At 45.4% G+C, this 17,927-nt stretch overlaps 1 protein-coding gene across 1 annotated transcript; it reads left to right on the top strand.

Annotated features, from left to right (window-relative positions):
• The first annotated feature begins 15,515 nt into the window (after positions 1–15,515).
• On the top strand, positions 15,516–17,907 carry LOC125519910 (fructose-1,6-bisphosphatase, cytosolic-like). Its single transcript, XM_048684693.1, has 10 exons — positions 15,516–15,964; positions 16,050–16,124; positions 16,222–16,350; positions 16,482–16,595; positions 16,689–16,775; positions 16,883–16,953; positions 17,036–17,101; positions 17,191–17,277; positions 17,350–17,425; positions 17,536–17,907. The coding sequence occupies exons 1-10, from the start codon at positions 15,758–15,760 to the stop codon at positions 17,647–17,649; spliced, it is 1,026 nt and encodes a 341-aa protein (XP_048540650.1). The 5' UTR covers positions 15,516–15,757; the 3' UTR covers positions 17,650–17,907.
• Positions 17,908–17,927: the final 20 nt, after the last annotated feature.

Below are 17,927 nucleotides of genomic sequence, written 5' to 3'. Positions count from 1 at the left end.
GTGTCTCGGCACGATGAACCGTACCAATGGTGCATACTCAGGGAGAACACTTATACCTTGAAATTTAGTGAGAGATCATCTTATAATGCTACCGCCAAACTAAGCAAAATAAGATGCATAAAGGATAAACATCACATGTAATCAATATGAGTGATATGATATGGCCATCATCATCTTGTGCCTTTGATCTCCATCTCCAAAGAACCATCATGATCACCATCATCACCGGCTTGACACCTTGATCTCCATCGAAGCATCGTTGTTGTCTTGCCAACTATTGCTTCTACGACTCTCGCTACCGCTTAGTGATAAAGTAAAGCAATTACATGACGATTGCATTTCATACAATAAAGCGACAATCATATGGCTCCTGCCAGTTGCCGATAACTGTGTTACAAAACATGATCATCTCATACAATAAAATTTAGCATCATGTCTTGACCATATCACATCACAACAGGCCCTGCAAAAACAAGTTGGACGTCCTCTACTTTGTTGTTGCAAGTTTTATGTGGCTGCTAAGGGTTGAGCAGGAACCGTTCTTACCTATGCATCAAAAACCACAACGCGGTATAGTGATTGCTTTTTGATCTTTAGAAAGAACCCTGTTCATTGAATCCAATTCAACTAAAGTTGGAGAAACTGACACCCACCAACCACCTGTGTGCGAAGCACGTCGGTAGAACCAGTCTCGCGTAAGCGTACGCGTAATGTCGGTCTGGGCCGCTTCATCCAGCAATACCGCCGAATCAAGAAACAACTAGTTACGGTAAGCAATATGTATATACCCACGCCCACAACTCATTTGTGTTCTACTCGTGCATATAACATCTACGCATAAACCTGGCTCAGATGCCACTCTTGGGGCTACGTACACGCAAGATCATGGTGATGCATAGCAACGAGAGGAGAGAGTGTTGTCTATGTACCCTTGTAGACCGTAAGAGGAAGCGTTATGACAACACGGTTGATGTAGTTGTACGTCTTCACGATCGACAAATCCTACTACCGAAAGTACGGCACCTCCGCGATCTGCACACGTTCGGCTCGGTGACGTCCCACAAATTCACGATCCAGCAGAGTGTCGAGGGAGAGCTTCGTCAGCACGACGGCATGATGATGGTGATGATGATGCTACTGAAACAGGGCTTCGCCTAAGCACCGCTACGATATGACCGAGGTGGATTATGGTGGAGGGGGGCACCGCACACGGCTAAAAGATCAATGATCAACTTGTGTGTCTATGGGGTGCCCCCTCCCCCGTATATAAAGGAGTGGGGGAGGGGGAGACGGCCGTCCTCCTAGGCGCGCCCAAGGGGGGTCCTACTCCCGGTGGGAGTAGGACTCCCCCTTCCCTAGTTGGAGTAGGAGAGGGAAGGAAGGGGGAGAAGGAGAGAAGGAAAGGGCCCCCCCTCCCAATTCGGATTGGGCTTGGGGGGCGCCCCCACCTTGGCCACCTCCTCCTCCTTTCCACTATGGCCCATTCAGGCCCATTGACTCCCCAGGGGGTTTCGGTAACCCCCCGGTACTCCGGTATATGCTCGATCTTTATGTCTCGACCATTTTGAGACTCTTCGTTATGTCCGTGATCACATCCGAGACTCCGAACTACCTTCAGTACATTAAAACACATAAACTCATAATACCTATCGTCACCAAATGTTAAGAGTGCAGACCCTACGGGTTCGAAAACTATGTAGACATGACCGAGAAACATCTCCGGTCAATAACCAATAGCGTAACCTGGATGTTCATATTGTCTACCACATATTCTACGAAGATCTTTATTGGTCAAACCGCATAACAACATATGTTGTTCCCTTTGTCATCGGTATGTTACTTGCCCGAAATTTGATCGTCGGTATCTCAATACCTAATTCAATCTCGTTACCGGCAAGTCTCTTTACTCGTTCTGTAATGCATCATCCTGTAACTAACTAAGGCTTATAGTGATGTGCATTACCGAGAGGGCCCAGAGATACCTCCCCGATACTCGGAGTGACAAATCCTAATCTCGATCTATGCCAACTCAAAAAACACCATCGGAGACACCTATAGAGCATCTTTATAGTCACCCAGTTATGTTGTGATGTTTGATAGCACACTAAGTCTTCCTCCGGTATTTAGGAGTTGCATGATCTCATAGTCATAGGAACATGTATAAGTTATGGAGAAAGCAATAGCAACAAACTAAATGATCATCGTGCTAAGCTAACGGATGGGTCAAGTCACATCATTCTCTAATGATGTGATCCTGTTAATCAAATGACAACTCATGTCTATGGTTAGGAAACATAGCCATCATTGATTCAACGAGCTAGTCTAGTAGAGGCATACCAGTGACATTCTATTTGCCTATGTATTCACACATGTACTAAGTTTCCGGTTAATACAATTCTAGGATGAATAATAAATATTTATCATGATATAAGGAAATATAAATAAAAACTTTATTATTGCCTTTATGAGGTAGTTCGGAGTCTCGGATGTGATCACAGACATGACGAGGAGTCTCGAAATGGTCGAGACATAAAGATCGATATATTGGATGACTATGTTTGGACATCGGAAAGGTTTCGAGAGAGTTCGGGCATATACCGGAGTACTGGGGGTTACCGGAACCCCCCGGTGAGTCAATGGGCCATAGTGGAAAGGAGGAGGAGGTGGCCAAGGTGGGGGAATGCCCCACCAAGCCCAATCTGAATTGGGAAGGGGGGTCGTCCCCCCTTTCCTTCTCTCCTTCTCCCCCTTCCTTCCCTCTCCTACTCCAACTAGGGAAGGGGGAATCCTACTCCCATCGGGAGTAGGACTCCCCCCTTGGGCGCGCGTAGGAGGCTGGCCCTCTCCCCCCCCCCCTCCACCTCTTTATATACGAGGGAGGGGGCACCCCATAGACACACAAGTTGATCATAGATCTTTTAGCCTCGTGCGGTGCCCCCCTCCACCATACTCCACCTCGGTCATATCGTAGCGGTGCTTAGGCGAAGCCCTATTTCGGTAGCATCATCATCACCATCATCACGCCGTCGTGCTGACGAAGCTCTCCCTCGGCACTCTGCTGGATCGTGAGTTCATGGGACGTCACCGAGCCAAACGTGTGCAGATCGCAGAGGTGTCATACTTTCGGTACTAGGATCGGTCAATCGTGAAGACGTACGACTACATCAACCGCGTTGTCATAACGCTTCCGCTTACGGTCTACAAGGGTACGTAGACAACACTCTCTCCTCTCGTTGCTATGCATCACCATGATCTTGCGTGTACGTAGGAATTTTTTTGAAATTACTACGTTCCCCAAGGTGGCATCTGAGCCAGGTTTATGCGTAGATGTTATATGCGTGAGTAGAACACAAAGGAGTTTTGGGCGTGGGTATATACATATTGCTTGCCGTCACTAGTTGTTTCTTGATTTGGCGGTATTGTTGGATGAAGCGGCCCAGACCAACATTACACGTACGCTTACGTGAGACTGGTTCTACCGACGTGCTTCGCACACAGGTGGTTGGCGGGTGTCAGTTTCTCCAACTTTAGTTGAATCGGATTCAATGAACAGGGTTCTTTCTGAAGATCAAAAAGCAATCACTATACATCGTTGTGGATTTTGATGCGTAGGTAAGAACGGTTCTTGCTCAGCCCGTAGCAGCCACATAAAACTTGCAACAACAAAGTAGAGGACGTCTAACTTGTTTTTGCAGGGCATATTGTGATGTGATATGGTAAAGACATGATGCTAAATTTTATTGTATAGATGATCATGTTTTGTAACACAATTATCAGCAACTGGCAGGAGCCATATGGTTTTTGCTTTATTGTATGAAATGCAATCATGTAATTGCTTTACTTTATCTCTAAGCGGTAGCGATAGTCGTAGAAGCAATAGTTGGCTAAACGATAATGATGCTTCAATGGAGATCAAGGTGTCAAGCCGGTGACGATGGTGATCATGACGGTGCTTTGGAGATGGAGATCAAAGGCACAAGAAGATGATGTCCATATCATATCACTTATATTGATTGCCTGTGATGTCTATCATTTATGCATCTTATTTTGCTTAGTTCGGTGGTAGCATTATAACATGATCTCTCACTAAATTTCAAGGTATAAGTGTTCTCCCTGAGTATGCACCGTTGCTACAGTTCGTCGTGCCGAGAATCCACGTGATGATCGGGTGTGACAAGCTCTACGTTCACATACAACGGGTGCAAGCCAATTTTGCACATGCAGAATAATCAGGCTAAACTTGATGAGCCTAACATATACAGATATGGCCTTGGAACACTGAGACTAAAAGGTCGAGCGTGAATCATATAGTAGATATGATCAACATAGAGATGTTCATCATTGAAAACTAGTCCATCTCACGTGATGATCGGACATGGTTTAGTTGATATGGATCACGTGATCACTTAGATGATTAGAGAGATGTCTATCTAAGTGGGAGTTCTTAAGTAATTTGATTAATTGAACTTTAATTTATCATGAACTTAGTACCTGATAGTATTTTGCATGTCTATGTTGTTGTAGATAGATGGCCCATGTTGTTGTTCTGTTGAATTTTAATGTGTTCCTAGAGAAAGCTAAGTTGAAAGATGATGGTAGCAACTACACGGACTGGGTCCGTAACTTGAGGATTATCCTCATTGCTGCATAGAAGAATTACGTCCTGGAAGCACCTCTAGGTGACAAACCCGCTGTAGGAGCGACATCAGATGTTTTGAACACCTGGCAGAGCAAAGCTGATGACTACTCGATAGTTCAGTGTGCCATGCTTTACGTCTTAGAACCAGGACTTCAACGACATGTTGAACGTCATGGAGCATATGAGATGTTCCAAGAGTTGAAGTTAATATTTCAAGCAAATGCCCGGATTGAGAGATATGAAGTCTCCAATAAGTTCTACAGCTGCAAAATGGAGGAGAATAGTTCTGTCAGTGAACATATACTCCATGACAGAGTTCTTCAATCACTGCCACCAAGCTACAAGAGCTTCGTGATGAACTATAATATGCAAGGGATGGATAAGACGATTCATGAGCTCTTCGCAATGCTAAAGTCTGCAAAGGTAGAAATCAAGAAGGAGCATCAAGTGTTGATGGTCAACAAGAACACCAGTTTCAAGAAAATGGTTAAAGTCAAGAAGGGGAACTTCAAGAAGAACAACAAGCTAGTTGTTGCTCAAGTGAAGAAGCCCAAGTCTGGACCTAAGCCTGAGACTGAGTGCTTCTACTGCAAAGGGACTGGTCACTGGAAGCGGAACTGCCCCAAGTATTTGGCGGAGAAGAAGGATGGCAAGGTGAAAGGTGTATTTGATATACATGTTATTGATGTGTACCTTACTAATGCTCGCAGTAGCGCCTGGGTATTTGATACTGGTTCTGTTGCTAATATTTGCAACTCGAAACAGGGGCTACGGATTAAGCGAAGATTGGCTAAGGACGAGGTGACGATGCGTGTGGGAAATGGTTCCAAAGTCGATGTGATCGCCGTCGGCACGCTACCTCTTGATCTACCTTCGGAATTAGTTTTAGACCTAAATAATTGTTATTTGGTGCCAGCGTTGAGCATGAACATTATATCTAGATCTTGTTTGATGCAAGACAGTTATTCATTTAAATCAGAGAATAATGGTTGTTCTATTTATATGAGTAATATCTTTTATGGTCATGCACCCTTGATGAGTGGTCTATTTTTACTAAATCTTGATAGTAGTGATACACATGTTCATAGTATTGAAACCAAAAGATGCAGAGTTGATAATGATAGTGCAACTTATTTATGGCACTGCCGTTTGGGTCATATTGGTGTAAAGTGCATGAAGAAACTCCATTCTGATGGACTTCTGGAATCACTTGATTATGAATCACGTGGTACTTGCGAACCATGCCTCATGGGCAAGATGACTAAAACTCCGTTCTCTGGAAAATTGGAGCGAGCAACAAAGTTATTGGAAATCATACATACAGATGTATGTGGTCCAATGAACATTGAGGCTCACGGCGGATATCGTTATTTTCTCACCTTCACAGATGATTTGAGTAGATATGGGTATATCTACTTAATGAAACATAAGTCTGAAACATTTGAAAAGTTCAAAGAGTTTCAGAGTGAAGTGGAAAATCATTGTAACGAGAAAATAAAGTTTCTACAATCTGATCGTGGAGGAGAATATTTGAGTTATGAGTTTGGTCTTCGTTTGAAACAATGTGGAATAGTTTCGCAACTCACGCCGCCCGGAACACCACAGCGTAATGGTGTGTCCAAACGTCGTAATTGTACTTTACTAGATATGGTGCGATCTATGATGTCTCTTACGGATTTACCGCTATCGTTTTGGGGTTATGCTTTAGAGACAGCTGCATTCACATTAAATAGGGCACCATCTAAATCCGTTGAGACGACACCTTATGAACTGTGGTTTGGCAAGAAACCCAAGTTGTCATTTCTTAAAGTTTGGTGATGCGATGCTTATGTGAAAAAGATTCAACCTGATAAGCTTGAACCCAAATTGGAGAAATGTGTCTTCATAGGATACCCAAAGGAGACTGTTGGGTACACCTTCTATCACAGATCTGAAGGCAAGATTCGTTGCTAAGAATGGATCCTTTCTAGAGAAGGAGTTTCTCCCGAAAGAAGTGAGTGGGAGGAAAGTAGAACTTATGAGGTAATTGTACCTGCTCCCTTATTGGAAAGTAGTTCATCACTGAAATCAGTTCCAGTGATTCCTACACCAGTAAGTGAGGAAGCTAATGATGATGATCATGAAACTTCTGATCAAGTTACTACCGAACCTCGTAGGTCAACCAGAGTAAGATCCGCACCAGAGTGGTACGGTAATCCTGTTCTGGAGGTCATGTTACTTGACCATGACGAACCTACGAACTATGAGGAAGCGATGATGAGCCCAGATTCCACAAAATGGCTTGAGGCCATGAAATCTGAGATGGGATCCATGTATGAGAACAAAGTGTGGACTTTGGTTGACTTGCCCGATGATCGGTAGGCCATAGAGAATAAATGGATCTTCAAGAAGAAGACTAACGCTGACAGTAATGTTATTGTCTACAAAGCTCGACTTGTTGCAAAAGGTTTTCGACAAGTTCAAGGAGTTGACTACGATGAGACCTTCTCACCCGTAGCGATGCTTAAGTCCATCCGAATCATGTTAGCAATTGCCGCATTTTATAATTATGAGATTTGGCAAATGGATGTCAAAACTGTATTCCTTAATGGATATCTTAAAGAAGAGTTTATATGATGCAACCAGAAGGTTTTGTCGATCCAAAAGGTGCTAACAAAGTGTGCAAGCTCCAGCAATCCATTTATGGACTGGTGCATTCCTCTCGGAGTTGGAATATACGCTTTGATAGTGTGATCAAAGCATACGGTTTTATACAGACTTTTGGAGAAGCCTGTATTTACAAGAAACTGAGTGGGAGCTTTGCAGCATTTCTGATATTATATGTAGATGGCATATTATTGATCGAAAATGATACTGAATTTTTGAATAGCATAAAAGGATACTTGAATAAGAATTTTTCAATGAAAGACCTCGGTGAAGCTGCTTATATATTGGGCATCAAGATCTATAGAGATAGATCAAGACGCTTAATTGGACTTTCACAAAACACATACCTTGATAAAGTTTTGAAGAAGTTCAAAATGGATCAGGCAAAGAAAGGGTTCTTGTCTGTGTTACAAGGTGTGAAGTTGAGTCAGACTCAATGCCCAACCACTTCAGAAGATAGAGAGAAAATGAAAGTCATTCCCTATGCTTCAGCCATAGGTTCTATCATGTATGCAATGCTGTGTATCAGACCTGATGTGTGCCTTGCTATTAGTTTAGCAAGGAGGTACCAAAGTAATCCAGGAGTGGGTCACTGGACAGCGGTCAAGAACATCCTGAAATACCTGAAAAGGACTAAGGATATGTTTCTCGTTTATGGAGGTGACAAAGAGCTTGTCGTAAACGGTTACGTCGATGCAAGCTTTGACGCTGATCCGGATGACTCTAAGTCACAAACCGGATACGTATTTTTATTAAATGGTGGAGTTGTCAGTTGGTGCAGTTCCAAGCAAAGCGTCGTGGCGGGATCTACGTGTGAAGCGGAGTACATAGCTACTTCGGAAGCAGCAAATGAAGGAGTCTGGATGAAGGAGTTCATATCCGATCTAGGTGTCATACCTAGTGCATCAGGTCCAATGAAAATCTTTTGTGACAATACTGGTGCAATTGCCCTAGCAAAGGAAACCAGATTTCACAAGAGAACCAAGCACATCAAGAGACGCTTCAATTCCATCCGTGATCAAGTCAAGGAGGGAGACATAGATATTTGCAAGATACATACGGATCTAAATATTGCAGACCTGTTGACTAAGCCTCTCTCACGAGCAAAACATGATCAGCACCAAGACTCCATGGGTGTGAGAATCATTACAATGTAATCTAGATTATTGACTCTAGTGCAAGTGGGAGACTGAAGGAAATATGCCCTAGAGGCAATAATAAAGTTGTTATTTATATTTCCTTATATCATGATAAATGTTTATTATTCATGCTAGAATTGTATTAACCAAAAACTTAGTACATGTGTGAATACATAGACAAACAGAATGTCACTAGTATGCCTCTACTAGACTAGCTCGTTGAATCAATGATTTTTATGTTTCCTAACCATAGACATGAGTTGTCATTTGATTAATGGGATCACATCATTAGAGAATGATGTGATTGACATGACCCATCCGTTAGCTTAGCATGATGATCGTTTAGTTTGTTACTATTGCTTTCTCCATAACTTATACATGTTCCTATGACTATGAGATCATGCAACTCCCGAATACCGGAGGAACACTTAGTGTGCTATCAAACGTCACAACATAACTGGGTGACTATAAAGATGCTCTACAGGTGTCTCCGATGGTGTTTGTTGAGTTGGCATAGATCGAGATTAGGATTTGTCACTCCGAGTATCGGAGAGGTATCTCTGGGCCCTCTCGGTAATGCACATCACTATAAGCCTTGCAAGAAATGTGACTAATGAGTTAGTTACGGGATGATACATTACGGAACGAGTAAAGAGACTTGCGAGTAACGAGATTGAACTAGGTATTGAGATACCGATGATCAAATCTCGGGCAAGTAACATACCCATGACAAAGGGAACAACGTATGTTGTTATGCGGTTTGACCAATAAAGATCTTCGTAGAATATGTGGGAGCCTATATGAACATCCAGGTTCCTCTATTGGTTATTGAACGCAGACGTGTCTCGGTCATGTCTACATAGTTCTCGAACCCATAGGGTCCGCACGCTTAACGTTCGGTGACTATCAATATTATGAGTTTATGTGTTTTGATGTACCAAAGGTAGTTCGGAGTCCCGGATGTGATCACGGAAATGACGAGGAGTCTCGAAATGGTCGAGACATAAAGATCGACATATTGGATGACTATGTTTGGACATCGGAAAGGTTTCGAGAGAGTTCGGGCATATACTGGAGTACGTACCAGGGGGTTACCGGAACCCCCCGGGGAGTCAATGGGCCTTAATGGGCCATAGTGGAAAGGAGGAGGCGGCGGCCAAGGTGGGGGCGCCCCTCCCCCCCAAGCCCAATCTGAATTGGGAAGGGGGGGCCGGCCCCCCTTTCCTTCTCTCCTTCTCCCCCTTCCTTCCCTCTCCTACTCCAACTAGGGAAGGGGGAATCCTACTCCCACCGGGAGTAGGACTCCCCCCTTGGGCGCGCCTAGGAGGCTGGCCCTCTCCCCTGTTGGGGAACATAGTAATTTCAAAAAAATTCCTACGCACACGCAAGATCATGGTGGTGCATAGCAACGAGAGGGGAGAGTGTGTCCACGTACCCTCATAGACAAGAAGCGGAAGCATTAGCACAACGTGGTTGATGTAGTCGTACGTCTTCACGATCCGACCGATCAAGTACCGAACGCACGGCACCTCCGAGTTCTGCACACGTTCAACTCAATGACGTCCCTCGAACTCCGATCCAGCCGAGTGTTGAGGGAGAGTTTCGTCAGCATGACGGCGTGGTGATGATGATGATGTTCTACCGACGCAGGGCTTCGCCTAAGCACCGCTACGATATGATCAAGGTGGATTATGGTGGAGGGGGGCACCGCACACGGCTAAGAGATCAAGAGATCAATTGTTGTGTCTATGGGGTGCCCCCCTCCTCCGTATATAAAGGGGGAGGAGGAGAGGGCCGGCCAATGGGGTGGCGCGCCCTAGGAGGGGGAAACCTACTCCAAGTAGGTTTGCCCCTCCCTTTCCAAATCCAAGAAGGAGGGGGAAGGAAGGAGTAGGAGAGGGGAAAGGCAAGGGGGGCGCCCCCCCCCCCTTTCCTTGTCCTATTTGGACTCAAGGGGAGGGGCGCCTCTTGCCCTGGCCGGCCCCTCTCTCTCTCCACTAAGGCCCAACAAGGCCCATTAGTTCCTGGGGGGTCCGGTAACCCCCAGTACTCCGACAAATATCCGAAACCTTCCGGAACCTTTCCGGTGTCAAAACATAGTCGTCCAATATATCGATCTTTATGTCTCGACCATTTTGAGACTCCTCGTCATGTCCGTGATCACATACGGGACTCCGAATTACCTTCGGTACATCAAAACATATAAACTCATAATATAATCGTCATCTAACTTTAAGCGTGCGAACCCTATGGGTTCGAACTATGTAGACATGACCGAGACATGTCTCCGGTCAATAACCAATAGCGGAACCTGGATGCTCATATTGGCTCCTACATATTCTACGAAGATCTTTATCGGTCAAACCGCATAACAACATGCGTTGTTCCCTTTGTCATCGGTATGTTACTTGCCCGAGATTCGATCGTCGGTATCTCAACACCTAGTTCAATATCGTTACCGGCAAGTCTCTTTACTCGTTCTGTAATACATCATCCCGCAACTAACTCATTAGTTGCATTGCTTGAAAGGCTTATAGTGATGTGCATTACTGAGTGGGCCCAGAGATACCTTTCCGACAATCGGAGTGACAAATCCTAATCTCGAAATACGTCAACCCAACAAGTACCTTTGGAGACACCTGTAGAGAACCTTTATAATCACCCAGTTACGTTGTGATGTTTGGTAGCACACAAAGTGTTCCTACGGTAAATGGGAGTTGCATAATCTCATAGTCACAGGAACATGTATAAGTCATGAAGAAAGCAATAGCAACAAACTAAATGATCAAGTGCTAAGCTAACGGAATGGGTCAAGTCAATCACACCATTCTCCTAATGATGTGATCCCGTTAATCAAATGACAACTCTTTGTCTATGGTTAGGAAACATAACCATCTTTAATTAACGAGTTAGTCAAGTAGAGGCATACTAGTGACACTCTGTTTGTCTATGTATTCACACATGTATTATGTTTCCGGTTAATACAATTCTAGCATGAATAATAAACATTTATCATGATATAAGGAAATAAATAATAACTTTATTATTGCCTCTAGGGCATATTTCCTTCATCCCCCTCCTCCACTCCTTTATATACGGGGGAGGGGGCAGCCCATAGACACACAAGTTGATCATTGATCTTTTAGCCGTGTGTGGTGCCCCCTCCACCATAATCCACCTCGGTCATATCGTAGCGGTGCTTAGGCGGAGCCCTGTTTCGGTAGCATCATCATCACCGTCATCACGCCGTCGTGCTGACGAAGCTCTCCCTCGACACTCTGCTGGATCGTGAGTTCGTGGGACGTCACCAAGCCGAACGTGTGCAGATCACGGAGGTGTCGTACTTTTGGTACTAGGATCGGTCGATCGTGAAGACGTACGACTACATCAACCGCGTTGTCATAACACTTCCGCTTACGGTCTACAAGGGTACGTAGACAACACTCTCTACTCTCGTTGCTATGCATCACCATGATCTTGCGTCTACACTCTCTCCTCCCGTTGTCATCTTTTAAGAAATTCAACAATTTAGAAGTTATGGTTTGCTAAAGAGTTACAAAATGATTATTGTGTTTTAATGCTTGTAATCATTGTTTGCTCATTGTGTTCTAATTTTGCTCTTCTCCTTTGTAGGATGGGGATGATGCTGATGCGACAAAGTTTACCATGGAAGTAGCTAGTGAACAAAACTCAAAAAAGGCAAGTATTGTGTATATAAACTCGTATCCTAGTTTGCAACAACTTATCTGATCTTGAATTTGGTTTAAAACCGAATCAGTGTTTGTTCTTTCTTTTAGTTCTATGATCAATGCTTCCCATGAACAAATGCACTCACAGTTTTTATATGACGCTAATCTAATTCTATATTGAAGATTAACATTTATAAATTCATTAGGGTTAACATTTTAACGACTTTAATGCTGTTGGAATCACTTTTCGTTGTGTATGATGGTGTTTATAATGATCTGAACTTTGTTTTGTATCGCTCCGCTTCTAAATATAAGTCTTTTAGACATTTCAAATGAACTACAACATTCGGATGTATGTAGACATATTTTAGAATGTAGATTCACTCATTTTGCTCCGTATGTAGTCACTTGTTGAAATCTCTAACTTATATTTGGGAACGGAGGGAGTATATTGTATGACTGTGCTTGATATTTTTCTGCAACATATTTGTGCTAATGCACCAAGTATGGAAGCATTTTCTCTTGATCCTTTATGCTTCTTAATGTTGACTGATAAGTTAAATCATCTACGTTTGCAGGGACGCAAGACAAAGTTTGACTTATTTGTTGAACGGTACAAACAAGACACTGTGAAATCTCAGCGGGTCCTCGATATACTGGTTGGTAAGCAAGCAGATATAGTTGATGACTGGTACAAGGAGATGGCTGAGAAATTCTTAGATGAAACCTGGATGAAAAGGCTCAAGGTGGTCAAAGTTGTACTTCCTCACGTGGCCAAAATCTTTTTCCTCTATGCGTTTGTGAAAATGATGCGGCAAAGCAAAGTTCCTATATGGAAATACCCTGCGGCTGCCCGAGCTGGCGGGTTAGCCGCGTCGCAGAAAATTTTGGAAGTGCTCGAAGAGGCTAAGAAGCTCGAAAAGGTTGAGAGGCTGAAGAATGGCGGTGAGACTGGGGAGGACAGCAAGCTGTTCTCGAAAGTGTGGGCGATCTTCAAGAGTGGTGGCACTACTTCCGTAAGTGTTGAGCAGAAGCTGGGGAAGGATGTGCCGAAGAAGGGGGAAGATGAGGACAAGTCAGGGGAGGATGAACCCAATGAGTAGCTTAGTCGATTTGTTTTGTTAGCAGTATGTTTCGTTGGCATCTGTATGCAGTGAACTGGGTAAATGTAGTTGGCAACTTGTGAATCAAATTGTGGTACTACTCATCTTCAGTGGTTGCTCCATCACATTTATTGCAGGCAGTCTTTGGTATCGTCATTATGTGTGAATCTGCTTGTGATTCAAACTGTGTTCTCTTCAGTAGTCAATCAAACTGTATCATTTGCATCTTCTGCCCTTTCTTCAAATATCAGTCAGCAAAACATTGTCTTTGTCTGCAAGTGTATGCACGTGAACTGTGATTGCAAACGCCTCTGTGCTTGCAATGCGCAAAATTTGGAGGCAAGAAAAGGCCCAAGTACAGGGGCCGTGAGTTGGAACGAGGCATATATTTTAACTGCATGATTGTTGGTGATTGCGCAAGTTTTTTCTTGTGGAGCTGCCTATTTGTGTCCGCTCCCATTTGGAGGCTAATTTTGTTGTCATAAAATGTCCTAAAGCCGAACTGATCACCACTTATTTTGGCAAGGATAAACAAGTTGTACACATTTGGAGGCTAATTTTGTTGTCACAAAATGTCCTAAAGCTGATCACCACTTATTTTGGCAAGGATAAACAAGTTGTACACATCAAGAATGTACCGGACCTTGTTCATGCACCGCTGATTTTGAAGTTCTGGAAGAGGGACGCGTAGGCTAATTCAAAGTAAGCGGAAAACCACACTTTGAATGTCTACAGAAGTCGGTCATTCACATCTCTTTCACCAAGTTCCAAACCCTCTCTAGTAACCATGCAACCACCGTAGCCAAAGTTACCTATGTAGTCAAATGAGCCATAGCTTGGGGACTGGCGTTTTGGCTCCTCGGTGAAAAATATATCAAATGTTTTTGAAAAATTCTGAAATTATTTGTAGATATGTATTAGTGTCGCAAACATGCATGACAATCTTCATACGAAACGGAGACGGTGTTTCATTGGCAATAAATAAATAAATGTAGGGGATGGCGCCCGCAGGCGGCGTCGTCGTGGCCAGTATATCCGGCTTGGAGGCAACCAAGGGCGGCCGGAGACCAGATTGTGAGGCATGGTTTGGGACGGCGTTAGATCCAGGGTGGGCGCCCCCAGGCCACCACACCCTGCCAGCACCATTCGCCCGCTACCTTGCTATCCGCACGACCAAGGGAGGCGGGCAACACCTACGGCAGCCGCTGGCTGTGAGCACTGTCACACCACCTCTTGAGGCCGCCGCTGGCTGTGAGCACTGTCACACCACCTCTGGAGGCCGCCGCCTCGGTTCCAAAGCCCACCGCGCGCGGCAGGGCGGACATATCCTTGCCGCCACTTTTCCCGACGGTCGCGCGGCGTTTCGGTGACCCCCTTCGATGGCGGCTAGGGAGAGGAGAGGAGAGAGGGGAGGAGCGGCGGGCGGCGGGCTAGGGTTAGGGCCACCTGAGCGTCCTTGCGGGAGTGACCCAGGGGCCGAGCGGTGCTATGAGTAATGTGCATATTGCCTCTCTTGGATATGCATTTACATTTTAGTAAATGAAATTAGATAGATAGGTTTTGTAATTGTAAATTTTTGCTATCCCCTCTCTTGTATCTGTATGTTCAAATTCAGAGAAGAAAGGAATCATGTGCATCCAAACAGGTCGGAATTGGCAACTTGAGTCATTTGATATTTGCAGCAAGCATTTCCAACAGTCGGCCAAACAACAAAAGTGGAACCGTAGCAATTTCAATTTTGGATTCCGGAGATGAACTGGAATCTGCACTTGAGCTCTGCAGACCAATTCAGTCCCTGCAACCAAGCGGAGGAACTCAGATTTTCTGCGAACGTTTGTTGCTGAAAGTTGATCATGATACGGTTGATGATGGCTACTCCTACACAGCAGCTGTTGCATCATGTATGGTTGAGGCTGACGAGCGATGGCTACAGGTCCTGAGTACCTAGGAAACAGGCCATGACATCAGCTCACAAGTGCTGCTTCTTGTTGCCCCAAGGCCAAGGCTATCTATCCGTTCGTTGTCTACTTTAATGCCACTTCTTTGTGAAGCTTCATTAGTCAACCGAATGCAACATGCTTGACAGAGATGCTTGAGCCTTTTTCTTCTTCTTTATTATTAGCCTCTCCAAGTAAACACACGGGGAGCACAGGATCAGGTCGAACATACAGTAGTACGAACGGCGTCCGGGAGGAAATTATACATTTATACTGGTACTATCACCTAGTAGTGTCGTGGTCAAATGGGCACAAGCGCTTCCAGTTGCTCCTCCCATCTTTCCCGGACACGTCTGGCCGCGCTGCCGTTCCAAGCATATCCACGCTACGCTACACCGACGTGGAAGCCCGCACCGCACAACATCCGGCACGCCTCCCACCGGCTTCCTTCCGCCTATTTCAGTCCCCGAGACGCGCACCGGATGCCGCCTCCCATATCCCTCTCCCATCTCTAACAACTATCCGCGGGCGGTGCAATCTGTTTGTATCCGTCGCTCGCCCCCGACGACCGAGAAGAGCTAGCCTAGCGCCGTTGCTCGGGAAGATGGACCACGCGGCGGATGCGCAGCGGACGGACCTGATGACGATCACGCGGCACGCGCTGAACGAGCAGGGACGGCACCCGGAGTCCCGGGGCGACTTCACCATCCTCCTCTCCCACATCGTCCTCGGCTGCAAGTTCGTCGCCTCCGCCGTCAACAAGGCCGGCCTCGCCAAGCTCATCGGCCTCGCCGGGGAGACCAACGTCCAGGCAAGCCATCCAAGCCCCCTAGCCCCTTTCCTCGCCTTGTTTTCAATCTCTGCGCGCGCGTTGACGGACGTGGATGAGAGAGCAGGGGGAGGAGCAGAAGAAGCTGGACGTGCTCTCCAACGAGGTCTTTGTCAAGGCGCTCGTCAGCAGCGGCCGCACCGTAATGCACTCCTCTCACTCTTCAGTTTCAGTAGATATCTTCCCGGTAAAGTAAGAAATCCTGAGCCAAGGATCTGACTTTGCCGTGCTGCGTGCAGTGCGTTCTCGTGTCTGAAGAGAACGAGGCGGCCATCTTCGTCGACGCGCCCCTCCGCGGAAAGTACTGCGTGTGCTTCGATCCGCTGGACGGCTCCTCCAACATCGACTGCGGCGTCTCCATCGGGACCGTATGGCTCCTCTTACTCTGCTTCTCCGAGCAGAGCTGCTGCCTGTTGACTGCTTCAGTACACCGTTCAAAAGCAAAGGCACGTCCCCGAATTACTTACTGTCATCTGATCGGTGTTTCTCCGTTCTGTAGATCTTCGGGATCTACATGATCAAAGACAAGGACAACGCTACTCTCGAGGATGTACTGCAACCCGGGACTAACATGATTGCTGCTGGCTACTGCATGTATGGGAGTTCATGCACGGTAATCACACACCCTAATTAAAAGTTTTTTTCACTTCCACTACTTTACATCGATTCTTCATCCTAAATTGACTGCTGTTCTCACCGATGGCAGCTCGTGTTAAGCACTGGAAACGGTGTAAATGGTTTCACTCTTGATCCTTCCCTCGGGGAGTTCATACTAACTCATCCCAACATAAAGGTTTGTGATACAGCTTACAGCAACACAGTCGTTTCTACAATTTATTCACTGATCTGCAACAAAAGGTTAGCCTATTTTTACCATATATGTGCTTCTTGGTTGTGCAGATACCAAACAAAGGGAAGATCTACTCGGTGAACGAAGGGAATGCCAGAAACTGGGACGCGCCTACAGCCAAGTACGCAGTACATCTCATTTCAAGTTCACAAACATCAGTGTCTCTTAACAAGTTAAGCTGACTTCTCCAGCCAACATTGCAGGTACGTTGAGAGATGCAAGTTTCCCCAAGACGGCTCATCGCCAAAATCCCTGAGATACATTGGAAGGTCAGTGTCAGTCTTTCAGCTGTTTGTCTGACAGCAAACTGAAACTCTTCCACAGCTAATTCAGTCTGATTGCTCCTTCTGAATTGTAGTATGGTTGCTGATGTTCACCGCACCCTGCTCTACGGAGGCATATTTCTGTACCCCGCGGACAAGAAGAGCCCCAACGGAAAACTCCGGTACGCCGATGCGGACACTCTAGTTCGTGGTGTCCCCAGCTGATTATCCATATTGACAAGTGGTATTTTCAGTGTTCTGTACGAGGTTTTCCCCATGTCGTTCCTCATGGAGCAAGCCGGAGGCCAGTCTTTCACCGGCAAACAGCGGGTAAGGCCACTGAATTCACCAAATTCCTTTTGCTCAGAGCAGCACTTTATGTTATTGCCGATCTTTGGCGTGCTGTAACTGAAAAATGGCTTGCTGCGTTTGCGTTGCAGGCCCTTGAAATCGTTCCTTATGAGATACACCAGAGGTCTCCGATATTCCTCGGGAGCTACGATGATGTGGAGGAGATTAAATCGCTGTACGCTTCGGAGTCGAGCACCGCCTGATCCGAGTACCTGAAGACACATACACATGTTCTGCATCGCGTTGCTGAAAGAACAGAGTTAAACTCCTCAGGTAGTGTTATGGTGATTCTGAGATCATTGTCATGGCCTCGATGTAACAATATCCGTGTATACATATATTTGACATATTGCACGCCGTTTTAACAAGTATTCCCTCTGTAAAGAAATATAAGATCACGGACCACACCCCCTTACTTTTCATCGTTATCAGTAATAAGAGTTCACTGGTCTTGTAATTCATCACAGTTTTACATTCAGAG

This window comes from Triticum urartu, chromosome 1, assembly GCF_003073215.2.
Source record: "Triticum urartu cultivar G1812 chromosome 1, Tu2.1, whole genome shotgun sequence".
Classification (NCBI taxonomy): Eukaryota; Viridiplantae; Streptophyta; class Magnoliopsida; order Poales; family Poaceae; genus Triticum; species Triticum urartu.
Note: the sequence above shows the minus strand (reverse complement) of the source record. Positions and strands in the feature narration are given on the sequence as shown.

Excerpts from the sequence above, each read along its gene's own strand:
- LOC125519910 (XM_048684693.1), top strand. The coding sequence starts at position 15,758 with ATGGACCACGCGGCGGATGCGCAGCGGACGGACCTGATGACGATCACG. Across the intron at positions 16,351-16,481 it reads GCGGCGTCTCCATCGGGACC|ATCTTCGGGATCTACATGAT; the intron begins GTATGGCTCCTC and ends TCCGTTCTGTAG. Across the intron at positions 17,426-17,535 it reads CTTTCACCGGCAAACAGCGG|GCCCTTGAAATCGTTCCTTA; the intron begins GTAAGGCCACTG and ends TTTGCGTTGCAG.